A 25,272-nucleotide genomic window follows, 5' to 3' on the forward strand; every position below is an offset into this window, starting at 1 on the left:
GCCAAAGCACCAAAGCTCTGTGAGAACTGTGTCTTTTGAAGCTAAGAGAAAAGGGGACTCTAAGCAGTGAATATAGAGAATGAGGGGTATCTGTTTCAGCCCTTAAGAAAATGTCTCCAGCGTCAAACTGTCCTTTTCAGTGCCTGTCATTTCTGTCCCTTCAGGGTGGGGTTGGCTGCTGAGGCACCGCTGGTTCAGCTGCTTCTCAGAGGGAACCCTGGCTCTCCGGCCCAGGTAATGGCCTCCGGCTGGCTCTTCACCAGCCCCATCTGAGCCGGCCCTGAGGCACAGAGCTGTTTCACTTCTCCCCTTCCCAGCTCGCCCAGCCTGGCTCTGCGTTTCTCACCATCACCCTTTCACCACCCCCCCCTTCCTCACCCCTCTCCCCCATGTGTCTCTTTCTTCCCTTCCTCTGTGTCTGCTCTTCTCAGAAGTTAGCTTACAAAGCAAAGTTGTAACTTTGAATTCCTGTTTTTCCAACTACCCTCATGTGACAGGATATCTCCTTATTGGAGGTTTTCCCTAATTTCAGAAGCCCTTTAAAAGTGAGAGCTTCCTCCACACTTCTTTTCAGCAGGGCAGCTCTGAGAACACAGTAGGGGAAGGGGTGATTGGGTGCCTGCGTTGTCTGGCTTCCTGCTTACCCCCTCCTCTCCATCAGTGGAAGGAAAGGATAAACTCTGGGCCATGAGGCTGTCCCTGCTCCTGGTTTTCGTCTGTCTCATTTCAGTGACTGTGCAGCTGTTGGGTAAGTTGACCGAGGTGACGGCTTTCTGACTTGGGGCCTGGAGGAGCACCTTCCTCTTTGGGTCAAGGTTAGTGGGGTCCTTTCAACGCTTGCGGTGAGGAGGAAAGCAAAAGTCCTCTGCGCCACCAGCTCTGGGGGAACCTGGTCGCCTCCTCCTGGCTGCCGGGCCTGGAAGCTGGGGACCTTGAGCCCAGAGGCTGCTTCTCAGGCCAGATGTGCCACCTGGTCCCGCAGAACCCCTGTCTCCTCCTGATATCCCCCAGTTCCCATTGTTCCTTCCCTGGTCTGTTCTCCGAGGGATTTCCTCTGTGGTTTGTGCATTCTTGCTTTCAGTTCACAGTATTTCTGTCTAACCTGCAAGAAATAATCTTGTGCGTGTTTTGGGCCACAAGGAGGGCGGGTCCTGGTGTCTTTCCTCGTGGTAGGTTTGAGGACAGGATCGTAGATCATCCTCCAAGGAGGGATTCCATGAGATTTTCACAATGCTGCTTTTTGCCTGTGAGCAAACCTTTTAATCGTCCATAGTTTTTATAGCTACAAATTTCACCCTTATCAGTTTTCTAAGTTGTTCAAACTGATTTATACTTGTTTTCTTCCTCCCCCCTTTTTTTTTTTTCCTGGAGACTGGCGATTACTTAGGAGGAACAGATTCACAGCTTTTCAAATCCTCAAAGACATTATCAAGTCTCTCTTTTCTGTCTCTCTAGACTCAACCTGCTTAAACTTCAGAAAGAGGGTGCCAGTTAGAATTTGCATTCTCAGTTCCCTTTGGAAATGAGATGGAAAGGGCTTCACCTTTGAAATTCTGGTTCCTGATCCCCCCGTTTTTTCCCAAATCAGCACACGCCATCTGTGCCCCTTCTGTGCCAACGGCACTTTGTGTTCTCCATGTAACTGTGGGGGCACAACTGGGACCACACAGATAACACAGAAACCCCAACCACCAGGAGACTGCCCGGGGAGAGTGCTGACCACAGAAAATGTGAAATCATGACGAGAATTAGGTTGCAGTGATTATAAAAACACAAGCCAAGGCACCCTGCCCCTGCCGGGAAACTACTTAATTATTCTGTGTTTTCATTTCCTTGTTTATAAAATGGGGAGCATGATGTTATTTGGCCCTGTGTTTTGTTTTCTTTTTTAATTCATTAAACATTTTTTTAATATTAATTAATTTTTTATTTTAGAGAGAATGCATACACAAGTGGGGGAAAGGGGCAAAGGGAGAGGGAGAGACAGAAAGACAGAGGGAGAGAATCTTAAGTGGTCTTCATGCTCAGCACGGAGCCTGATGTAGGGATCAGTCCCATGACTCTGAGATCATGCCCTGGGCTGAAATCAAGAGTTGGACGTTCGAATGACTGAGCCACCCAAGTGCCTGTTTTTGTTGTTTTTAAATTTATTTATTTGTTTAAGTAATCTTTACACCCAATGTGGGGCTCAAAACCATGACCCCAAGATCAAGAGTCCTATGCTTTTTTGACTGAGCTAGCCAGGAGCCCCTATATACCCCTTGTTTTTGCAAGGATTCAGTGAGTTGCAAAATGTAATTTGTTTGTTTGTTTATTTATTTATTTATTTATTCATTTATTTTTGAGAGAGAAAGTGGGGGGAAGCAGGGGGAAGAGAGAGAGAGAGAGAGAGAGAGAGAGAGAGAGAGAATCTCAAGCAAGCCCTACGCATGGAGCCAATGCAAGGCTCAGTCCCACAACCCTGGGATCATGACCTGAGCCAAAATCAAAAGTTGGATGCTCAACCAACTGAGACACCCAGGCACCCCTAAAATGTGTAGAACATAGGATGGCCCATAGGAATTGCTTGGCAAGTGCTAGCTATTAAAACAGGGACTTCTGGTTCCCACAATAATCATTAACTAGCCAATAAAAGCAGTATATTAAGCATTTAAGCGAGAGATTTCCCAAGAAACCAATGCTGAGAAAGATTCTTGGAGCTTAAGAAGATATTTGGCCTTATTCCTGGCTACAAAGCTTATCTCTCAATGTGTAAGGGGGGCTGGAGAGGAGATGCTTAACGTAAGCAAAAGAACACCATGGGGTGGGTCTAGAGGTTTAGACATCATCACAGTATTCGTGTTGCAAATCTGTCTCATGGAAGGGAGTTAATATATTCTTCATGGGCCCCAAAGGTTAAAACTAAAGCCAGTGAAAAGCTTTTAAGAGTTGCCATGTCTCAAATAGAATAGTCTGGTTAGGAGTAAGTTCCCTGTCTCTGAAGGTCTTCAGTTGGAACCTGGACGAACAATTCGAGGGTTCTGTGTGTGACCTGAATTTCTAACCCAGGGCAGTCCAACAGAAACATCATTGGCCACATTATGGAGCCACACTCAAAAAAAAAAAAAAGTAAAAGAGAAACAGTTGACCTTGATTTTATGAAGATACGAAGGTATTTAATTTAACCCAATATATCCAAAATATTGTCAGTGAACATGAATGACAATAAAACATTGGAATAGTTTCACACTCATTTTTTAAAAGTTACATTTTCAAAACACAGTATTTTATACTTACAGCCATGCATCAGTTCAGACTGGCCTCATTCAACTGTACGATAGACCCTTGGGGCCAAGGGCTACCATATTGGGCAGCCTGGCTACTAATTTTCTTTATATTGACTCTTAGTGCTTTGGGGCAAGAAATGTTTCTCAACTTGCTTAGGAATTTTCCCCTCCTTGAGACAGCAGGATGCCTTACTCTGATGAATGTCTTCCTCTTCAGAGGCACAAATACAGGGGAAGCAGGGAGGTGCTGAAGGTGATTACTCAGAGAATAAAAAGCAAACGAAAACATGGGTAAGGGAGCTCTTTCCCCAATTTTTTTTTTTTCAACTTGAGAACCTATAATTCTGATTTTACCTTTTTTTGGCTCAGGCAGCACATGAACAGAGGTTAGTTGCTGCTGCGTTAGCAATAGACCAAAGGTTGTATCAATTCCCTGCACCCCCTGCAGCCTCTTCCCTGGCTCCCTACCCATTAAGGAAATCCATGGAAAGGTCTCCCTACTGTCTGTCGTGTATTCTTTTTTTCAACCCAGAACACTTTGTCCCACCTTCCTGAGAGCATCCCACATCATCAGCACCATGAACATCCACACCATACCTTGAGGGGCCAGGAGGCGAAGCTTGAGGGGGGGCAAGTTCTTACCCTTCTTGCCCTGCTACCCATTCAGCAGGAGGAATCGCATTCGGCACCAATGTTTAGATCTCAGTGGGGATGTCGTCACAGTCAGACACAGTGAGAGATGCTCAGACACGATGGTTGGACCTCAGCAGAGAGGCTTAGCTCAAAATGGGATGGTCTGACTCACAAGCAATGGTGTGTTGGTAAACTTAACAATTGGTTCTCAGAAGAAAAGCACTGATGTGGGGCACTTAACCAATTGCCATGGTGGAACATTCCTGCCATGGTTGATTTCAAACTACCGATGTGATGGCCCTGGAGGCAGAGCTGGAAAAGATGCCAATAATAGGATCTCACTAGCCAATGAGTGTAAAATTAGAGTGAATTTGACCTCTGGTGGTCTTGTGCTGCGTCCAACCTCCTTGTTTTATAGGTAAGAAAACTGAAGTCCTGACATGTTAGGTGATCTTTCCAGAGTCTCACAACTAGTTACTGGCACAACCTGTTTAGTGCTTAAGACTCCTGACTCTTAATGGAACATTCTTTCTATTAAACAGAAGCAATTTTTTTTTTTTTTTCTGAATGAATGATTGGTTTAATACCAATCTAGGATTTCTTCAAGAAACTATTCCCCACTGCTGTTCCCTTGGTCATTTTAATTTTCATAAAATTTTCTTTATAATATTTCTACTTTTCTTGATTTCTAGCCCCGTTGTTTCTTCCTTTACTTGTGACTTCTTTTAGATGCCAGATTTAAGACATACTTTCTAAAGTTATTGAGCAAAACCAAGTCCTTATCATCTTTCATTTTTCAGTTCTTGTTATATTTGTCTATTTTTCCTGTTAGTGTTCCAAACTTCCTCTGATTTTTCTGAAATTGAGAGATGGAGACCTGGCTGTGTAAGATATTGCAGATATAGGAAAGATGGCAATTGCCTTGTTACATGACAATTCAGCGCCTGAGGAGGGTGTTGAACCAAATTTCTAGGTAGGAAGAGTCATCATTGGCTAGATGTGAACTTCACAGAGTCAAATGTGTTCAACCTCAGTTAAAGACAAAGACACCTGTCTTCAGAAAGGAACTACAGGGGCACCTGGGTGGCTCAGTCAGTTGAGCATCTGACTTTGGCTCAGATCATGATCTCGTGGTTCATGAGTTCAAGCCCCACATCGGGCTCGCTGCTGTCAGCCCGTCAGCTCAGAGCCTGCTTTAGATCCTCTGTCTGCCTCTCTCTGCCCCTCCACTGCCTGCACTCTCTCAGAAATAAATAAACATAAAAAAAAAAAAAAAAGGAACTAGAGATCACAGGCATCCTTTGACACTCACATCTGGTCTCTGAGACTGAATCCCAAGCAGCTAAGGGAGAACTAGGAAGTCACAGAGGCCACAAAAGGAGTTGAACGAAAGGAAAGTAGTTTCTACTTCCTATGTGTCTCTACATAGCAAAGAGGGAGTCAAACTGATGTGGAAATGAGAACAGTTGTGTCCTCTTGCCTCTTGGCCACCATCAAGCATTGTTGGATGGAAAAGTCGTGTGGGTAGTTTGATCTAGAAGAGTGTAGTGGAAATCAGACTGACCAAAAACGAGAGTAAAGAAGGTAAGAAAGCAAGTGCTCTTTCAAAAAGAATTGAAACTGACATGGAAAAAATAATGCATTCTAAGACAAATTTGCCCAGTTACAAACCAAGTTAAGGTCATTCAAGCTAAGAGCACTTTCAGATCCTTTATCACATTAATTAATCACTTTCAGGTCTTTAATCAGATCCTTACAACAGCCCGTGGGGTAAGATGGGTAAGGGGTAGTAGCCGGCTTTTACTACAGGAGAAAACAGGCTCAGAAGTCAGCTAGCCAGGAGGGACCAGAGCCTCTCTGCCAGTGTCTTCTGACTCTGAGGCTAAGAAGTAGACAGGAGTTACCAGCCGGAGTGTGTCGACCAGGAAAGACGTACATGTGCTCAAAACAACAGTATGTCAAAGAAGGGCTTAGTCCTTCTGTTTGTACCAATTGTTTAGACTTCTCACCTGGGGAGGGGAAGGAGGGCATTAACACTGGAGCGTTTACTATATGCAAAAGGACATGCTGCGTGTCTTACCTCAATTATCTCATTTAGAAGTTCATAGCAACTCTCTCAGGGAACATTATTATCCCTATTTTACAGATGAGGAAATCGAGGCTGGAATGATTAATTTAACTGAGGCAACACAACGAGGGAATGGTGGAGCCAGAATTTGATAACACGTTTACTGACCCCAAAGAATATACCTTTCTCCACCACATCACGTGTCTCTTGAGTTTGGAAACTCTGTAGTCTCCACCATTTCTGTTCTTCTGTCCCTTTCTCTCGGCTGCTGCAACATCTCTATCTGCTCTAGTCGCTTCCTGTTCTGAACCACTTCACGCTGTCTTCAAGACTGATTTCCCCCAAGTCAATGAGAACAGTTGCCGCGTTTCTAGCAATTTCTGTGTCAGGAACTGTTCTCGGTGCTTCACTTAGATGATCTCACTGAATTCTCGCAACAACCAGCAGATCTTGTTATTCTCCCCTCATTTTTCAGATGGGGAAAAGGAAGCACAGAGTGGCTTAGGAACGTGACCAAAGTCACACAGCCAGTGAGCGTCAGAGCTCTGATCGTGTCATGATCAGAGCGACGCGATACCTAAGGATTAATTAGCACGGCTGCGAGGGGAAGAAGATAGAGTGGCATAGTGTCAACACCTTACCTACAGATTTTGCTTGTCTGTCTGAGAATTGGGGGAGAGGCTGGCATTCTGGGGTTGAAGATCCAGGAGAGAAAGGAAAGGAGAACGTGTGGAGAGACAGAAGGGGATAGAATCTAGGATACGGGTAGAGAGATCAGCAGACCGAGGGAGACCTGCTGAGACAAGAATGAACTAGCCCAGGAAGGGTAGAGATATTCATATCTTTAGGAAAGGAGACAGGAAGTTGGAGGAATGTCTAGCTCCTGACCTCTCCTTTCTCCTCGAGGTCATAACCCATATTGGATTCATAACTGTACCTCCCCAAATAGCCGAACGCAGTGACTTAAATTATTGGGTTCTCTGAATATTTGGTGAATAAATGAAGGAGCAAAATGAAAAATAAAATAATTCTCAATTTTTCCTCTATCTTTTTTTTATTTATTATTTATTTATTTAAAACAAATTTTGGGGGCGCCTGGGTGGCTCAGTCGGTTGAGCGTCTGACTTTGGCTCAGGTCATGATCTCGTGGTTCCTGAGTTCGAGCCCCGCGTCGGGCTCTGTGCTGACAGCTCGGAGCCTGGAGCCTGCTTCAGATTCTGTGTTCCCTCTCTCTCTGCCTCTCCCTGACTTGTGCTCTGTCTCTGTCTCTGTCTCCCTCTCAAAAATAAACATTAAAAAAAATTAAACAAATTTTTAATGTTTATTCATTTATTTAGCGAGAGAGAGTGCACACATGCATGCACATGAGAGGCGGAGGGGCAGAGAGCGAGGGAGAGAGAAAATCCCAAGTAGGCCCCGTGCTGTCACCACAGCCCAACACGGGGGGACCATGACCTGAGCCGAGATCAAGAGTCAGACTTCTGACTGACAGAGCCACCCAGGCATCCCTCCTTTATTCTTTTGTTCAATCTTCCTAAACCTAACACTGTAATCCTTAGTCTTCTCCCTGCCCCCAGCACTTGGCATAGTGTTTTTTTGCATATACTACGTGCATGATAAATATTTGCTTTTCGCCTAACTTCAGTTCTGGGAGGACGCATATGTAGGTTTTACATTCATTTACTGAGGCTTATGAACAGATTTCTTTGGGTTGCTCAAGACGCTGTCTCTGACGGTGATTTGAGTGAACTAGTTTACTTGGGAGACAGTCCCAGGAAACACCAGCAGAGGAGTGGAGAGCTGAGACCAGAAGGGAAGGAGCCAGTGACCACTGTGGACAACTGGGGTTCAGCCCTGCTGGGGCACTCTGGGGGACAGTGTAGAGTATGTGCCTTAGCATCATCCCGCCCACCATGCCGGGGATTTGGGGCGTTTATTCATTGATTGCTATCAGTCACTGGTGAAGGGCTCCTCTTGGGGGGCCTTAGTTCTCTGACCTTTGTCTTTGCAGTGTGTAGGCACAGTGGGGCGGGGGGCTGTGATGACCAGAAAACGTCCCCCAGGCTCACAGATGTTGTGCTCACGTTGGGGAGTGGGGCTGCCATGCACCGAAATGGCAAAAGGCAAGAAGAAATAAGTGGATTCCACTTATTTTCTTCTTTGCCAGCTTCTCTATCTTGCGAAAGATTGCGTTTCGTGTTTGCATGTCAGCGTCTTATTTCTTGATACTGGGGAAAGTCTGCAAATGTCTAAGGAAACATAGCATATAATAGTCATATCTCTAGATAGTCCCATTTAATAACCTAACTTTCTTTGCTTGTAAATTCAGAAATCTAATTTATTTGCTCAATGTTATGGAAAATTTTAAAACTGTTAAAATATGTTTGAAAGAATACTCATACTCATGTTACTGGATATCTCCCCTTCGGTTATGTTGACTTGAGATATTGAATTGAAACTTACTGCTTCTTTCCCAAGTGTATTTTGACCTTTGAGGTTTCTGGCTTTGAATTAACATCAGGCGGTGTGAGTTTAGTGGCAGGGAACTTGTCTCTGGTTTGTCCTTTACAATGTCACCAGCACAGTGCCTGGCACATATGTGTTGAAGAATTAATATGAGATTAGGCAGATCGAGTTAAGATGGAAGGAGGGTCTCTTCAATTCTGCAAAGAAATTTCTGATGTGTAAGTACTTAAAAAGCAAAAAGAGGGGCGCCTGGGTGGCTCAGTCGGTTGAGCATCCGACTTCGGCTCAGGTCATGATCTCGCAGTCCGTGGATTTGAGCCCTGCGTCAGCCTCTGGGCTGACAGCTCAGAGCCTGGAGCCTGCTTCGGATTCCGTGTCTCTCTGTCTGCCCCTTCCTGGCTCGTTTCTCTCCCTCTCTCTCTCTCTCTCTCTCTCAAAAATGAATAAACATTAAAAAAATAAAAAGCAAAAAGAAAGAAAAATACTCATTCGATCCCATAATTGAGATGGCAAAGAAATGAATCCATTGATTCAGCTGTCTTCATGTGTTAGCTTTGCAGTGCTTACGATATCAGGATTACTCTAGACAAAAAAAAAAAAAAAAAAGAATGTTTGTACATATAAAACATTGGTGGTGTTGATAGTGGCAAGAATGGCACAAAATGCCTTTTGGTCAAGGCCTTGAATCACTTTCAGCGGAAGAAATGTGACCTTTTAAATCAGAGACACTGCGCATAGAACCATGATAAAAGCAGAACTCCGTGTTGATAGTTGGGGAGAGGAATAATGTATGACTGTGAAATCACAAAGTGATAATTTTACATTTCCTTATATTGTTTAACAATGACAATATCAAACTTACACTGATCCTTACTGTCAAAGATAAATAAAGGAAATCAGAATAGATACGCTTGAATCGAAATAGAAGCTTTTCATTTGCAAGTACTCCTTAAAAATATTTTTTTAATGCTTATTTATTTTTGAAAGAGAGAGAGAGAGCAGGGGAGGGGCAGACAGAGAGGGAGACACCGAATCCGAAGCAGGCTCCAGACTCTGAGCTGTCAGCACAGAGCCTGACGTGGGGCTCAAACCCACGAACTGTGAAATCATGACCTGAGCCAAAGTCAGACACTTAACCAACTGAGCTACCCAGACACCCCTCCAAATACACCTTTTATAAAAGTTTATAAATTGCTCCTCAGTAAAAATAAATGTTCAGGGGGAAAAGTAACATTAAATATACTCATCATCCTCAGTCAATTACTAAATAAAATAATGTATCTGGGTTACTAGTCAAAATGCTTCAGACTTAATTAATATTCTTTCATGCATTCAACTAATATTTGTTGAGAGGCTAGTATGCTCCAAAAAGAGAGGATAGAGTACTGAGCCAGAAAGGCTAGCTCTTTCTACTTGTAGAATTTGCATTTCAGTAGAAGGACACAGACAAAATATAATTAAATGGATTTTTTAAAGTTTATTTATTTATTTTGAGAAAGAGAGCATGTGTGGGCAGGGCAGAGAGAGGGGAGGAGAGAGAGAAGCCCAAGCAGGCTTCAGCACAGAGCCTGCTGATGTGGGGCTTGAACTCGTGAACTGTGAGATCATGACTTGAGCCCAAAACAAGAGCTAGATGCTTAACCGACTGAGCCACCGAGGCACCCTGATAACTGAAGGGATTTTTAAAAAAGAACATATTTTAAGATGGTTATGAATATTATGTAGAAAATAAAAGAGCACAATTAGGATAGTCTACTCACTAAGGAGTTGACACTTGACCTGGGACCTTCACGAGCATCCCAAGAATAGGGAACTCAAAATACGAAGTTTCCAAAGTGGAAGCTAAGCGTTTGAGGAACAGAAAGGTCTGTGGCTGGAAGGTGGTGGGTGAGAGCAGGGATGGCCGGCTGGACCATGCCTCTCCTAGTGAGCTACGATGTGGAGGCTGGATATTTTTCTCCTCTGTGCAGCCATGCACTCTCGAAGGGTTGACACTGTTGGGAAAATACCGTTAAAAACAAAATCTCCTCTCAACCTAGAAAACCTCTCCATAAAGGTAGAAGAAAAAGAAAACAATCTGATTACTGAATGAGCATTCAACCAGAATGCAATGCACATCATGGGCAATCTGCTAGAGAGACTGCAAAGACAGACAGAAATCTGACTCTATTATACCGTTAAGTGGGAACAACCCATTACATTAGGTAGGATTTGAAATTCGGAGTCAGGTGGCAAATTAGGCCCATCTCACCCAGGAAACTCCTTATATTGCTAGGCAATATAAGGAAACTTAAAATTATCACTTCATGATTTCACAGTCATACGTTATTCTTCTCACCAACTGGTCAACACGGAGTTCTGCTTTTATCATGGTTCTGGGTACAGGTGTTATCTTCTTTGATAATTGCATTTCAAAGAGAGGACGACCAGAGTTAAGACTATGGTGGCATGGTCTAAGGCAGTGGCCATGGAGACAGACAGAAAAGAATGGATTAGAGTGTATGTATTAGGGTTCTCTGGAGAAACAGAACCAATAGGATGTGTGTGTATCTCTCTCTCTCTCTCTCTCTCTCTCTCTCTCTCTCTCTCTCTATGTATCTATCTATCTATCTATCTATCTACCTATCATATATCTATCTACCTACCTACCTATCATCTACTATCTATCTATCTACTATCTGTCTGTCTGTCTATCTATCTATCTATCTATCTATCTATCATCTATCTATCTATCATCATCATCTTCTACCTATCTTTTGAGAAATATTTAAGGAATTAGCTCATGCAGTTGTGAAGGCTGACAAGTCCAAAATCTACAAGGGTAGCCTGGCAGACGGGAAACTCAAGAAAGAGTTGACATTGCAGGTCAAATCCAAAGGCAGTCTGGAGAATTTTTTCTTTTTCAGGGACCTCAGTCTGTTATCTCTAAAGCTTTTCAGTTGACTGGATGAGGCCCACCCACAGTCTGGAGGGTAATCTGCTTTACCCAAAGTCTACCGATTCAAATGTTAATCTTATCAATCAAACAAACAAACCTTCCAAGCAACATCCAGACTGGGGTTTGACCAAATTTCTAGGTACTGTGACCTAGCCAAGCTGATACATAAAATTACCTATCACGGTGTATTTTTGGGTAGAGCCAATAGATTCTGCTTTTGTTCTAGAAAGTGAAGGAAAGCTGAGAATCCATGATGAGTCCTAGGTTTTTGGCTTATGGATATGAATGGATGATGGTGCCATTAATGAAAAACAGAAGATTGGATATTTGGTCATTAAGTGCCATCATATGCAGAGAAAAATTAAGATGGAGCCACAGATTAAAATTAGTTACATAAATTACAAGTCAAATAAGTATAAAAACCTCTGAAGGAAGAACACTAACTGTGCCCAAAGACATTCAAGCACCTTACCTTAAACAGCTGGCTATGAGCTGGTTGCGTGACTGAATCTGAGTGGTTCATAAATGCTGGCCATGCAGTGATGGATGCCAAAGTATGAGATGGAAGATATTATTGTTGATGAGATAGATGTTACTCAGCAAAACTATCTGAAAAGTGGAAAGTATGTGAAGATAGGAAAACAACAGTTGGGATGGAAAACACAAATTAAAGGTAAAGGGCTGTAGAGATGAGTTCAAAGATCTATATGACAAAATTTGTAGACTTCATTACCGTTTAATTTTTTTATTGAAAAATTTTTAATGTTTATTTATTTTTGAGAGAAAGAGAGAGAGAGAAAGAGAGAGACAGAGTGCAAGCAGGGGAAGGGCAGAGAAAGAGGGAGACACAGAATCTGAGACAGGATCCAGGCTGTGAGCCATCAGCACAGAGCCTGATGCAGGGCTCGAACTCATCAACCGCGAGATCATGACCTGAGCCAAAGTTGGACGCTCAACTGACTGGGCCACCCGGGCGCCCCCAGACTTCATTATCATATTCTATTAGAGGAGCCTAGATTTACATTTGTGTGTGGCAAATTATCATAGTAATTGACTTCTAAACTTTTTGTTTTCCTATCTCCTGTGTTTTATCATGAACAAAACACCATATCATGAGTATTTTCATTTTATTGCCAACGCAGAAAATTCCTCATCTTGTCACATGAGGACATAGGCAGTAATAAGATGAGATCAAGTCTGGGAAGGAGTTCAGCTACTTGGGAGGAGCTGCGGCTTGGGCATCGCATGTTCCGTTGACAGATGTCAACTCCGGAGAAGCCAAAAGGAGCAGGTGTTCTGAATTGAGACTCTATTGAGTCCCAATTCCAAGAAATCAAACCAGCAGAAACGAGAAACCCAGCTGAGGAACCCGGCTAAAGTTCAAAGTGGCACCAAATTAGGAGCCCAGACGGATTAGAGGCAGGAGGTCTCTCGCGAGTGTGGGACGAGAACGGAGATGGGAGCGAGGCAGGGGAAAATAATCTTTCAAGGCAAACGTCCATTGTAAGCCCTAAATTGATGGTCCAAGAACTGACCTCAGAATGTAAGTGGTGCTAACCCCACAGGGGTGTTGAGGACAGTAAACAGAATATGGCTTGTGAAAATGTTTTGTAAACTGTGAAAGGACTCTGCTAGTGGCACTTTTATTCCTTTGCTGTATTTCACTGATGGTTTGATTAAAAATAATGAGCTAATTTAGTCAGACCCTCAAACATCTGCAATACTACGGGCTCATTTTGAAAGACCAGTTAAGTAGGAGGAATTTAGTAACACTCCAGAAGTAGTGTTTGATATTTAGGTCATAAAATGAAAAGTCAGTTCTTTTCATTAGTCTATTCTTAAAAAGACAAAAAAGAAAACCCTTTACATGAATTCAGTTTTGATATAAGGGGAAAAAATATGCTTACCAGATCCTTTTTTTCTCCTCCTCTTTCTTCTCCTCCTCCTTCTCCTCCTCCTCCTCCTCCTCCTCCTCCTCCTCCTCCTCCTCCTTCTTCTTCTCCTTCTCCTTCTCCTCCTCCTCCTTCTCCTCCTTCTCCTCCTTCTCTTTCTCCTCCTTCTCTTTCTCCTCCTCCTCCTCCTCCTCCTCCTCCTCCTCCTCCTCCTCCTTCTCCTCCTTCTTCTTCTTTTTGGCAAGAGGAAGTTCACTTTTGCCAGCTAGCAGCTCTGTACTATAAGTATAAGCCATCTCCACACACTAATTTAAATCATCAGCCCCAAATTACGAGACTAAAACAACACCGTTATATGTGGTTATTCTCATAAATATTCCCTCAAATGGTATAAGAACTTGCATTTATTTAACCTTTACTGCAAACTTGACACATTGTTACACTTGCAGGTACCTTTTTGCATCTTTTTGTTATGCAAAGGCTATCTTGAGTATGCCAATAAAATGAAAGTTAAAACTATATAATAGATACTAACTTACCTCTAGATGCTAGATCTCTAAGTTACCTATTGTTGTAAGGGAAAACAAAACAAAACAAAACAAAAGTCTTCTCTAGTAGGGCTATCCAGAAAGCACTTCGTTCAAAAATTTGCTGGATATAAAGGCAAACATTTCCTAAAATAAAATCAGTTATTTTCAAAAACCTCCCTAATGTTAGAATTCGAATAGAGTTTCCTCTATCTCAAAGAGAGTAGCGGTGAATCAGACTTCAAAATTCTATTCCAGGGAACACATGCACCTAATTTTATAGCTTATTATATTCATATCTAACTTTTCTTTTCTCAGATGGATATTATTTCTTTCTCGGTTATCTAATTTTTATGTTTACTCCACTACCCTTTGTGTGCATTTAAGGCAGGCCTTTTCCTAAAGCTATAGGAGTGAACTCGCAGGTCTTGAGGATTTCCAGCTGATTGCTGGGGGCCATGCGACTGGCCCTTCCCCCTGTCTCTCTCTCTCTCTCTCTCTCTCTCTCTAGCTTCATGGACCCCCTACCCCCTTCAAGGGAGCTGAGTTGTCTCAGGCAGAATTCATATCACCCCTCCTCCCAGGATCAGTTTTACGGAGGAGACATTAGGAATTTTGACCTAAACTATTCTTTGTCACATGTATCCCCTTAAACATCTTTTCTTTCTTTCTTTTTCTTTTTTAAACAGACACGAGGCAATTTTTAATATATAATGAAGATCACAAGCGCTGCGTGGAAGCATTAAGTCCCAGCGCGGTCCAAACAGCCGTTTGTAATCAAGACAAGGAAGCACAGAAGTTCCGATGGGTGTCTGACTCGCGGATTATGAGTGTGGCGTTTAAATTATGTCTGGGGGTACCATCAAAGACGGATTGGGTTGCTGTCACTCTGTATGCCTGTGATCCGAAGAGCGAATTTCAGAAATGGGAGTGCAAAAATGACACGCTTTTGGGGATCAAGGGAGAAGATTTATTTTTTAACTATGGCAATAAACAAGAAAAGAATGTTATGCTTTACAAGGGCTCCGGCTTATGGAGCAGGTGGAAAATCTATGGAACCACAGATGATTTATGCGCCAGGGGTTATGAAGGTAGGAAGCATGGACCGTCTTGCCTTCCTTCTGTCACATTTTTCTCATCTTCTTAGTTGGAACCTAATTGGAGAAAATAGGCATATTCTTATTTAATCTGTCGTAGAATTAGTAACTGATGATGTTTGCATTTTGAACTATCTTCTATGAAAACATGACAGTGAATACATGATAAAAAGTCCTGAATGATGCTTTAGCAATTTATAATTAATGGAAAGACTGTTTTTTTTTGAGAAAAGGCTTTTATGTGAGGTTGGTTCCTTAAGCTCTTGAAGGTTAAATAAAATCAGAGTATTTCGTTTTCTCTGATCTTGGCCAAATTTCATTCCTCTGGTGGCTGTGCACAGAAACAACAAAACAAAGATAAAGCAGAACTCGAAGCCTTTTACAAAGCTTTCTTGAGTCAGATGATGTTATCAACACATTCCAGGTTTGGACACTTGATTATTTGGGAGTGTTATCTACAACAACCTCAAGGTCAGAGGAAGAGCCTGCCTTTCGGGATAAGAGATTACCTGTTTCCAAAATTACTATGTTACTGGGGCTGCAAAGATTGCTTGAACCTGGTTATCATAGCTAATCAGAGCACCAGAGTTCAGTCTTTGTGAGGCTGTAACATGTCAACTTTCCATTTTCCTTCTTCTTTTTTGAAATTTTAAAATGTTTATTTATTTTTAAGAGAGAGAGGTGGGGGGCGAGGGACAGAGAGAGAGGGAGACACAGAATCTGAAGCAGACTCCAGGCTCTGAGCTGTCAACACAGAGCTCGATGTGGGGCTCAAACTCAGGAACTGTGAGATCATGACCTGAGCTGAAGTCAGACGCTTAACTGAACCACCCCGGTGCCCCATCCATTTTCCTTCTTTATAAAGAAGAGGGAGAGCAGAAAGAGAGAGAGAGAGAGAGAGAAAGTGTTCAGAAAGAGACTATTCGGGAGCATTTATTGAACATAATGAAAGTTTAGAAGTCATAGGAGAGATAACATTTCAAGAGAAACTTGGTTGAAAACTATAGCCGGACAAGAGTGAACCAAAGTTGAATGAGTTAAATTTCACAGATCGTAAAATAGTCCTGAGGGATTCAAAACACGAAGATTGGTGCTAAGACATGGGACTTCTTATTTCATTTAAAAATACATCACTGGAGGGGTGCCTGGGTGGCTTAGTTGGTTGGACACCGGACTTTGGCTCAGGTCATGATCTCATGGTTCCTGGGCTCGAGCTCCGCATCAGGCTCTGTGCTGATAGCTCAGAGCCTGGAGCCTGCTTTGGATTCTGTGAGACAAGTATGCAGAGGGTTTAGCATAGTGGTTCTCAAACTTTAAATATGCTTAAGAATCACCAGGAAAGCTTATTACAAGTGAAGATACCAAGGTCCCCCCCTACCCGGACTCTAAATCAGCACATGAGGGGGAAAGTCCAAGAATCTATTGAATTATTTTTATGAACACCTGGGTGCTTGGATGAAGATGGTCCATTGACCATACTTGGTGCTCTCCAAGTCTTTCTCAATACTTAAGATATTCCTGCTGGAAGATCTAGGCTTTCAGAGTGATCTTGGTATCTGCTCACTGTAGAGTACATGTTTATCTGAAGACAGTACAGAGAGGGTATATGTAGAGCCTGTCTCTCTAAAGAAAACCTGGGGGAGACAACTGGCCGAGGTCAGGGACTATTTTAGAATAACAGAATCGGAATTACAGACTTAGAAGAATCTAAGTGTTGTCTGGGAGTTTGGACCACAGTGGAAGAGAAACTGCAATTACATGGCTTGCCAGTGAAAGTGGCTGGACTAGAATGTGGTTCTTTTGGCTTCGTCAGGGTGTTGTTAAATACATCAGGTTTGGGGCGCCTGGGTGGCTCAGTTGTTTAAGCGACCGACTTCGGCTCAGGTCATGATCTCACAGTTTGTGAGTTCGAGCCCCCCGTCAGGCTCTGTGCTGACAGCTCAGAGCCTGGAGCCTACCTCAGATTCTATGTCTCCCCCTCTCTCTACCCCTCCCCTGCTCACCCTCTGTGTCTCTCTCTCAATAATAAATAAACGTTAAAAAAAATTAAAAAAAAACACATCAGGTTAGTCCTGAAAAGCCCATTTCTGATTGATATGTATAAATCCAGTGTCGACAATTTCTTGGCTAATTGAATGAACAGTACAACTAGCCCTGAGGTGGTCTTAACAGATTTTCCTCATATGAAGGAACAGGAACCCCAGTGGTTACGAATGGCATAATCATATCTAAATCTAGCCTGTCCCCTATATGAGATATGATTTGGAAAACTAGTCCTGTAACTTAGTGGCACAAAAGCCAGAATTGCGTTTTGAAGTGACTAACTACTAGCTAATTGGCAAAAAAGTAATTTTGAGGTAAATGAAAATAAACCTGGCTTTGTCAGGAGGACGGGATAAGTGCAGTAAGGGGGAAGGAAAGAGGGTAAGGAGCTTAACATGCGTTTTGATTTTAAGATATGTTGGGTATTGTGCTACATGTTTTACAAACTTTATATTGTCTAAATGAATTTTGAGATGTCTTTTTTTAAAGTTTATTTATTGAGAGAGAGAGAGAGAGAGAGAGAGAACAAGCAGGGGAGGGGCAGAGAGAGAGAGAATCCCAAGCAGGTTCCGTGCCGTCAGTGGGGAGACTGAAGTTGGGCTTGAACCCACAAACTGTGAGATCATGACCTGATCAAGAGTCAGATGCTTAACCGACTGAGCCACCCAGGTGCCCTGAGATGTCTTTTAAGAACTGTTTAAAGGCATAGGATCTGCAAAACTTAATTAGGAAAAGAGTATTTTAATCTAGGACAAATTCTGAATATCAGCTGGTGGCAAGAGGCTAAGTATGTTGCTATAGAAGGTTGTTATTTCCCCAAGTTGTTATTTCCTCTGTCTCTTGTGTTTGAATTCAGTTTTAAGAAAGCAGATATTAATCGTAAATGGTTTTCGGTGCTTTCTTTCCATGATGTGGATTAGAGAGTTATGCTCAACTTCCGACTCTTTCTCAGAGTCGTTGTTGAGGGACTCCAGTGGAGGCTGGCTTGACAGGATTTAAGTAGGCGGGGTTTAAGTTTTGACTGTGCGTTTGAGTTATACAGCTGTAAGTTTATTTTTTAATCTAGAGATTCAATAATTCTGTGATTCCAAGCAAGAGGAAGGATGGGCTCTTCCCTGTTTTGGAGGAAATGCAGAAATCCAAGCAGGTGTCAGTATAGCTGACTACTTTTGCCTCATGTGAGGCAGGAGGCAAATCTGTCCTAAAAGACAGTGGAAATGAAGTGGTCCTAGAATTGTTCCTGATAGAGACTGCTGTGTTTACTCAGAAAAAGACTGGGGTAGAGACAGAAGGGAAAGAAAAAGGGATTCCCTGGGTGGGGACCTCAGGTGTGATCCTCTTTCGGCATCCTTCTTATCGGAAAGTCAACCTTGAGAAGATTGACTGACATTCTAAGTGCACGTCGATATGTCTCTTCTAGACATGTACACGCTGCTGGGCAATGCCAATGGGGCAACCTGTGCATTTCCATTCAAGTTTGAAAACAAGTGGTATGCAGATTGCACGAGCGCTGGGCGATCAGATGGATGGCTCTGGTGTGGAACCACCCCAGATTATGACACAGACAAGCTATTTGGATATTGTCCATTGAAATGTAAGTAACGTTCCCACCAAGAAAATTTGACACATTTCCCATGTCAGCGTAACGAGCACATGTTGCGTTTGTTGAGAACGTTTTCCCTTCCAAAGTTCTTTCCCACTTATTATCTCGTCACCCTCCACCACACCCCTGTACGGGTGTCATTGTCCCCGTTTTATAATGGAGAAAGTGATCCATATTGGCTGAAGACCAGAACACAGATCTTCTGACTCTCAGCCCTGGGTTGCATCACATGATCGCTTTATTTCCACCAACTGCTTCTTTCCTTCACCTTCTCCTGTTCCTGTAGGTTATTTGCTAAGACTTTAGGGCAAATTATACTGTACACGTTGCAATGTCTACTTAAAACTGCCCTCCCAGGGATTTGCCTTTATTAAATGATAGCCCCAAAATAAAACTTAATGCCATGAGCATGTCGTCTGGTGGAGACGGAGACATGTGAGGGGCTCCTCACTTTTGTGTCTCCGTTCTGTGAAAATGATAGTAATGAATAGTAATGACAGTAACTTTAATTTCATTTAAAAAGAGTATCATTTAATTCAACATAGCTATGAATCAAATGGAAGAGGATTATTTTCATGCTCGAAGGAATTTTTAAAATGAAAACCTAAGTATTATCGCAAGAATACAAAAACAAGTGGCTTTGCATGATATTGATGGGAAGCAGCCAGAACATGAGTCCTGGGTAGTCTTTCCATACTCAAGAATCTGTAAAGAAACAGGGGAGCAGGTTTAGGTGGGATGGGGGAGGGGCCTCAAATGGGGAGGCGGGGCTGGGGCTGATGGAGCCAGTGAGGGAGGGGTTCTTTGCTCCACTTTTCCTTTTTTTTTTTTTAACGTTTATTTATTTTTGAGACAGAGAGAGACACAGCATGAACGGGGGAGGGGCAGAGAGAGAGGGAGACACAGAATCGGAAGCAGGCTCCAGGCTCTGAGCCATCAGCCCAGAGCCGGTCGCGGGGCTCAAACTCGCGGACCGCAAGATCGTGACCTGAGCTGAAGTCGGACGCTTAACCGACTGAGCCACCCAAGCGCCCCTCCACTTTCCCTTTCATCCCACCTCCTGTCTCTTCTGCTAGCTACCCCCTTCCTTTTTACTCCCTAAATGTCTTACTCCCTGCCCCCCTTGCTCCTTCACGCTTTCTGGGTCGCAGTAGCTCCCATTCTATGCTGTTACCCAGAACTCTTCCTCCCGCTGGCCTGCAAAGGGGTGGGATCCGGGGTAGAATCTGGGTACACTAGCAGCCTGGCATGGCCGTAAGCCCACGTCAGCTGCAAGAGCATTGCTTACAGCTGAAGTTTGGGGACCATGCACCCACCCAACGATAGCATTATTCTGAGCAATATGGGGAAGTAATTCACAAAAAAATATTGTAGTTTCTCAAGTTAAAGCCAGAATTCTAAGAAAAATACTTGCTTATCTCTCTCGATACACAATCCCACTTAAAATGAATGTGATTTCTCAGCCTCGGATATTATCATAATCCTCTACTGGGTGCAGTCCCTATGTCCTGGGTGAATATCGACAAAAACTCACAGGCTTCCCATTCAGAGTGACACTGCTCTCCTTTTCTTGGGGGGGAAGTAACTGCATTCACGTCTCTTAGAACCACTTTAGAGGTTTGATTCCCATGAAAGGTTTATAGATGTCTGATCTCTGTATTAGAAGTGTTTTCATCTGAATCGAGCTATTTTTTCCCCTAAGATAAAGCAAGACTTGTTTTCCAAAGGTAAGGAGCGTCTCTCACCTTTACTTAGTAGGAATGGTATTTTCTAAATCTGTTATCATGGAGTCTCTTGGGGATGTGGATTTCCCAGGTCTGACTACAGCATCTTGGACTTAAGTGGTATTGATGAAGGAGTTGTTAGATGTATGTATGATTTAATCAATCGTTAAATGGAAGACAGATGGTTAATCACTAATCACACACACGTGAAAAAAACCCCACAAAACCCTCACAACCTTGGGACAGATGTGTGTTGGATGGGAGTCCTGAGTATTCTCTCGCGTCCTTGTAATTTATGCCTTCAAAACCTATGCATACATCTTTTTTCTTGTTCAATGTAAAAATAAGATAACTCTAGGAAATGAAAGTGTCTGATTTCAACACGCATTCAACCCGTAAAGCACATTTTAGGCATCCCATGCCTTTCTTAAAGGGCTTTGCAATTTCCCAGTCTACTTCATTTTCATTGCTTTGCGTTCCTTTCAAAAGAACATTTGATTTTAGGTTAGCCTTAATTTAAACCTTAAGGTTAAGGTTTAATACAGGAAGATGAGGTACTGGCTTTTGACCTCGTGACACTTTCATATGTGCTCTTCTTCCTTGTCCATCGCATTGTTTATTACAGTGTTTCCCTTCTGTTTAGACATCTATTTTAAAGCATCGTGAGAACCGGAAAAGGAAAAGACCCTTTCTCTCAGTGCTCCGTAGCTTGCAACTTGAGCTTGCTGCATCACTTGTGCTGGTTCACTGCGGGAATTTGAACGTGAGGGGGGATGTAGTGTCAGGAAACCTATGCAAGCAGTGAGAAATAGATTTCAATTCCTTGACCTCAAGAGCCAAACATACTTTCTTTTAAATGAAGAGTCATACTGCATTCCCTTTTTTGGTTATGTATATCCCCAGACATGAAAATAACACCCCCCCCACTTTCTTTGGATGTCTCACATTTTCTACCGTATGAGGCCTCCAAATTTCTAAAAATAGGGGTATAAAACATCTCCATCTTCAGATGAACTCCAAACCAGTCTGATTCGAATGGTCTCACTTACATGGACAAGACTCCATTTGGATATGGAACTACGTGATCATTTAAATTTAACGTCACCAATTCAAATTTATTTTATTTTATGTATCTTTTTAAAGTGTATTTATTTACTTCCTTCCTTACTTATTTTTGAGAGAGAGAAAGAGAGAGAGAGAGAGAGAGAGAGAGAGAGAGAGAGAATCCCAAGCAGGCTCTACATTGTCAACACAGAGCCCAGTGCGGGGCTCGAGCCTATAAACTCCAAGATCATGACCTGAGTCAAAATCAAGAGTCGGACACTCAACCAACTGAGCCAATCAGGCGCCCCTCCAATTTATTTTTATCTAAATATATAATAATTTTATAATGAAAGCTTCTTAGAAATTTCTGTGTTGTTGCCTGAATGGAATTTTGATATATATTTTTCTTTCTCTTTGGTGTGCAAAGGAACCCCAAGTTTCATGTCACACTCTGTGGTATGCGTATGAAAAAGGTCACTTCCTTGTCACATGGCAGCATAGGACTACATGCTTATTGGAGACTGGCCGACGTTGTGGCAGGTTGAACACCTCTTAGAAAATTTGAGAAGTTACATAATTCCTTCTCTTTCTTACAAACAAGTGAAGAAATTATTACTTCCTATGATTTGTAGGTAGAAATTTGTATTATTAAAAAGACAAGAGGGAAAGTTTCATAACATGAAGCACACAGAAATATTTCATTTGTTGACTAATTTCCCCAACATCTTATATGTAACACACTTGTAAACAATATTTATCTCTACTATTGACCTTTCATAAGGTATAACTAAGTTTATAGAGTATATTGGGGATCATAAAATAACAAAGGAAAAAATAAGCTACAAGTATTATTTTTTGCCCTGAAGGAAGAAAAATTAACAATCTGCATCTGTTATTGCCTGGAGCTGCCTCTATTTAATATATCCTAGAAATAGGAAAATGAGACTTGAGGGGTTTGCAATTTAAGGACAAACCACTAGTGAGGTGACATTGCCTGAATGCACATCCAGGTCAGCCTGGCGGTGGCATCCATGACTTTGCCTTCTAATGCCTGTGACTTTGGTCTAAAAAGACCCAACTAGGACGTGCAGGCAGAATATCCACTTGCTGAGAGAAGACATATATTTTCTCTTTTCCTTATATGTTTTTTTCTAGATTAAGGAGCGCGGGCTGGCATCTCTATTCTTGCTTAGTATTTGCAATTGCCCCACTCCCCAACTCACCTGATCCCAAACCTCCTGATGGACAAGTAGGGAGATAATGCCTCTCTTTCCTTGCTTAGGCATATGACAACAATTGGATGTGGCTCATCTTTTGAAAACTCCCCTTTTCATTAAGGGAGTGAAGAAAATCTCATAGGCACTTTAAGGAAAAGGAAAGAAAGGAAAAGAAATAAGCTGCAGGAAATAATGCTACTATTAGAATTGTGTACAAAACATTGTTCCCTGAAAGTCTTTTCTCCGCCTAATACAGCCAATTCCATTTGACTTCTTTTACAGTTGAGGGCAGTGAAAGCTTATGGAACAAAGACCCGTTGACTGGCATTTCCTACCAGATAAACTCCAAATCGGCTTTAACTTGGCATCAGGCAAGGAGGAGCTGCCAACAACAAAGTGCCGAGCTCTTGAGTATCACGGAAATCCACGAGCAGACGTACCTGACAGGTAATGGCAGGAAAAGAAAAGGAAGTTGTAAGTAAGATCATGATGGTTCCACTTCTATCCGCTGGAGCCTAAGAGCAGCCAGCATAGGGGATTACAGACGGACATCATGAGGGAGTCAGTCCTGAACAGGTGCCATCCCAGGGTATGACCCACTGGCCCCTGGGATGGCAAATGGCTTTTGTCTCATCAGCCAACCCGCTTCCATCCGTTGCGACAGTCTCTCTAGAACCTGCGTTGAGGATTCCGAGAGTTAATCTGGGTTCAGAGTAGAAGACGTCTCCGTCGCTAGGGGATGTTCTTGGACACAGTAGGGCTGCTATGCTGGTCAAATGTTCCAGGTCCAACCTGAAGCCCAAGGTTTTCTGTCAGCATCATGGCATTCAAAAGGATAAAATGAAGTACACGCTCCCGCCACAAGCAGGGACCAGTCAAGAGCCGCTCTGAAACCCTGCGTCCTTTTTGCTTCCTGTCTCTCAAACTCCCTGACCGTACTGGTTTTCAGGCTTTATTGGCATTCTTTCCTCAAGGTGTTTGCTTTTGAAGCATTTGTTCTTGTAGGATTATGAAGATGAAAAGAGCCAATGTTTGCTTGAGATGAAAGTATTTGTTCTAGCTTCTGAGACCCACACTTGGGGAACAGAGAGAGATTAGGAGCAGAAAGGAGTGGGGAGGATAAGCATCCTCAATCCCCTGTTCCAGAATCCCCTCCCTCCAGGTCCCCCTTTCTCTGCTACCAGATTAATATATCCCTGAGCCTATGACTCCTGTGTTCGAAAAACCCTTAGTGACTTCTTATTTTCTACCAAGTAATTAACAAAACACCTTTGCCTGGCATTCAAAGGCTGTCATCTGCCCCCTGACAGATGCATTTTTGCAGTCTCGACAGAAGGGTTTGGGTTTCTCATCTTTTTTTTTTTTTTAAGTTTTTTTTTTTTTATTGTTTATTTATTTTTGAGAGAGAGACAGAGTGGGAGCAGGGAGGGGCGGACAGAGAGGGAAACACAGAATCTGAAGCAGGCTCCAGGATCTGAGCTGACAGCACAGAGCCTGACACGGGGCTCGAACTCATGAACTGTGAGATCCTGACCTGAACCGAAGTGGGATGCTTTAACCGACTTAGCCACCCAGGAGCCCCTGGGTTTCTCATCTTTATCTCGTACTTTCTCACCACCACATCTTTAAATCTCATGCCATTTCTCGTACCTGGAATTGCCAAAATTTCATACAGCTGAAATGCAATCTTATCCATTTCCATCTGCATTTCCCTTGTTCACTTATTTTGAGAGAGTGAGAGAGCGAGCATGTGCACACGCATCGGGGAGGTGCAGAGAAAGAGAGAGAGGGAGAGAGAGAATCCCAGCAGGCTCCGTGTTGTCACCTCAGAGCCCAACTCGGGGCTCATACCCACAAACTGTGAGATCATGACCTGGGCCCATACCAAGAGTTGGACGCTTAACCAACTGAGCCACCCCGGTGCCCCTTTTTACTGCTTTTATAATAGCTACTTACCTATATGTCCCACTTCCCCTACAAGATTAGAAATACATTTATTTGTTATTTTTCATTCATTTATTCAACAAGGGGGCTGGTATCTGTGTGTGAGGTATTATGCTAGGTCATAGGGACACAATGGTGATCGAAGCCAGTCATGTCCTCTCTACATGGAGCTTAAAGTCCAGTGGGGAAAACAGACATAAACAACAGATAAATACACGTGCCACAGAAGTGCCACGAAGAAAGCAAACTGAATGCTATGTGGAGGATGGATTATACGAGCAAATGGCTGATATGAGGAATGTCTCATGAATATTTATGACCCCCAAACCCCCAAGAGATTCACACAGAACCTTCCAAGGAAGAGAGTCTCAATGAATGTCTGGTGACTGACAAATGATGGTGCAGCATACACAAAAAATAATTATCTAGAAATCCAGCCTCGTGCTTGGATGGGCGGTCAGCTTACGGCAGGGAGACAGTAAGTTCGGTGGTTCTTAAATGTGAACTTGCTTAAATCACCGGGGAACTTTGGTACAACAAAGACGTGTGGGCACAAACTCCAGAGATGCTGGATCAGTAGGTGGGGCCCAGGAATCGGCATATTATCAACCATCCAGCTGATTCTGGGGCATGTTCACGAGACTGACAACAGAAAAGCAATCTGACCTCGCTGTGTATTCATAAGCTCAGAGAAGGAATCGTGCCTCAGTCTGCTCAGTTATTCGGTCTTGTGTTGGTTTGGGGGGCCTTCCCAGTGTTGGGACATAGTATCAGAGTGATTAATACTTACAACCATGCATAAAATTAAGG

General features: G+C 42.9%; 1 protein-coding gene across 1 annotated transcript in view; it reads left to right on the plus strand.

The window, feature by feature from the left end:
* The first annotated feature begins 438 nt into the window (after positions 1-438).
* MRC1 (mannose receptor C-type 1) overlaps positions 439-25,272 on the plus strand; it is a 98,587-nt gene continuing 73,753 nt past the window's right edge. The window contains exons 1-4 of the mRNA XM_060659235.3: positions 439-748; positions 14,480-14,881; positions 18,351-18,524; positions 22,801-22,965. Coding sequence (XP_060515218.2) covers positions 688-748; positions 14,480-14,881; positions 18,351-18,524; positions 22,801-22,965 — 802 coding nt within the window. The 5' untranslated portion in view covers positions 439-687. The remainder of the gene's footprint in view (positions 749-14,479; positions 14,882-18,350; positions 18,525-22,800; positions 22,966-25,272) is intronic.

The sequence above is a fragment of the Panthera onca genome, chromosome B4 (assembly GCF_046562875.1).
Source record: "Panthera onca isolate mPanOnc1 chromosome B4, mPanOnc1 haplotype 2, whole genome shotgun sequence".
Classification (NCBI taxonomy): domain Eukaryota; kingdom Metazoa; phylum Chordata; class Mammalia; order Carnivora; family Felidae; genus Panthera; species Panthera onca.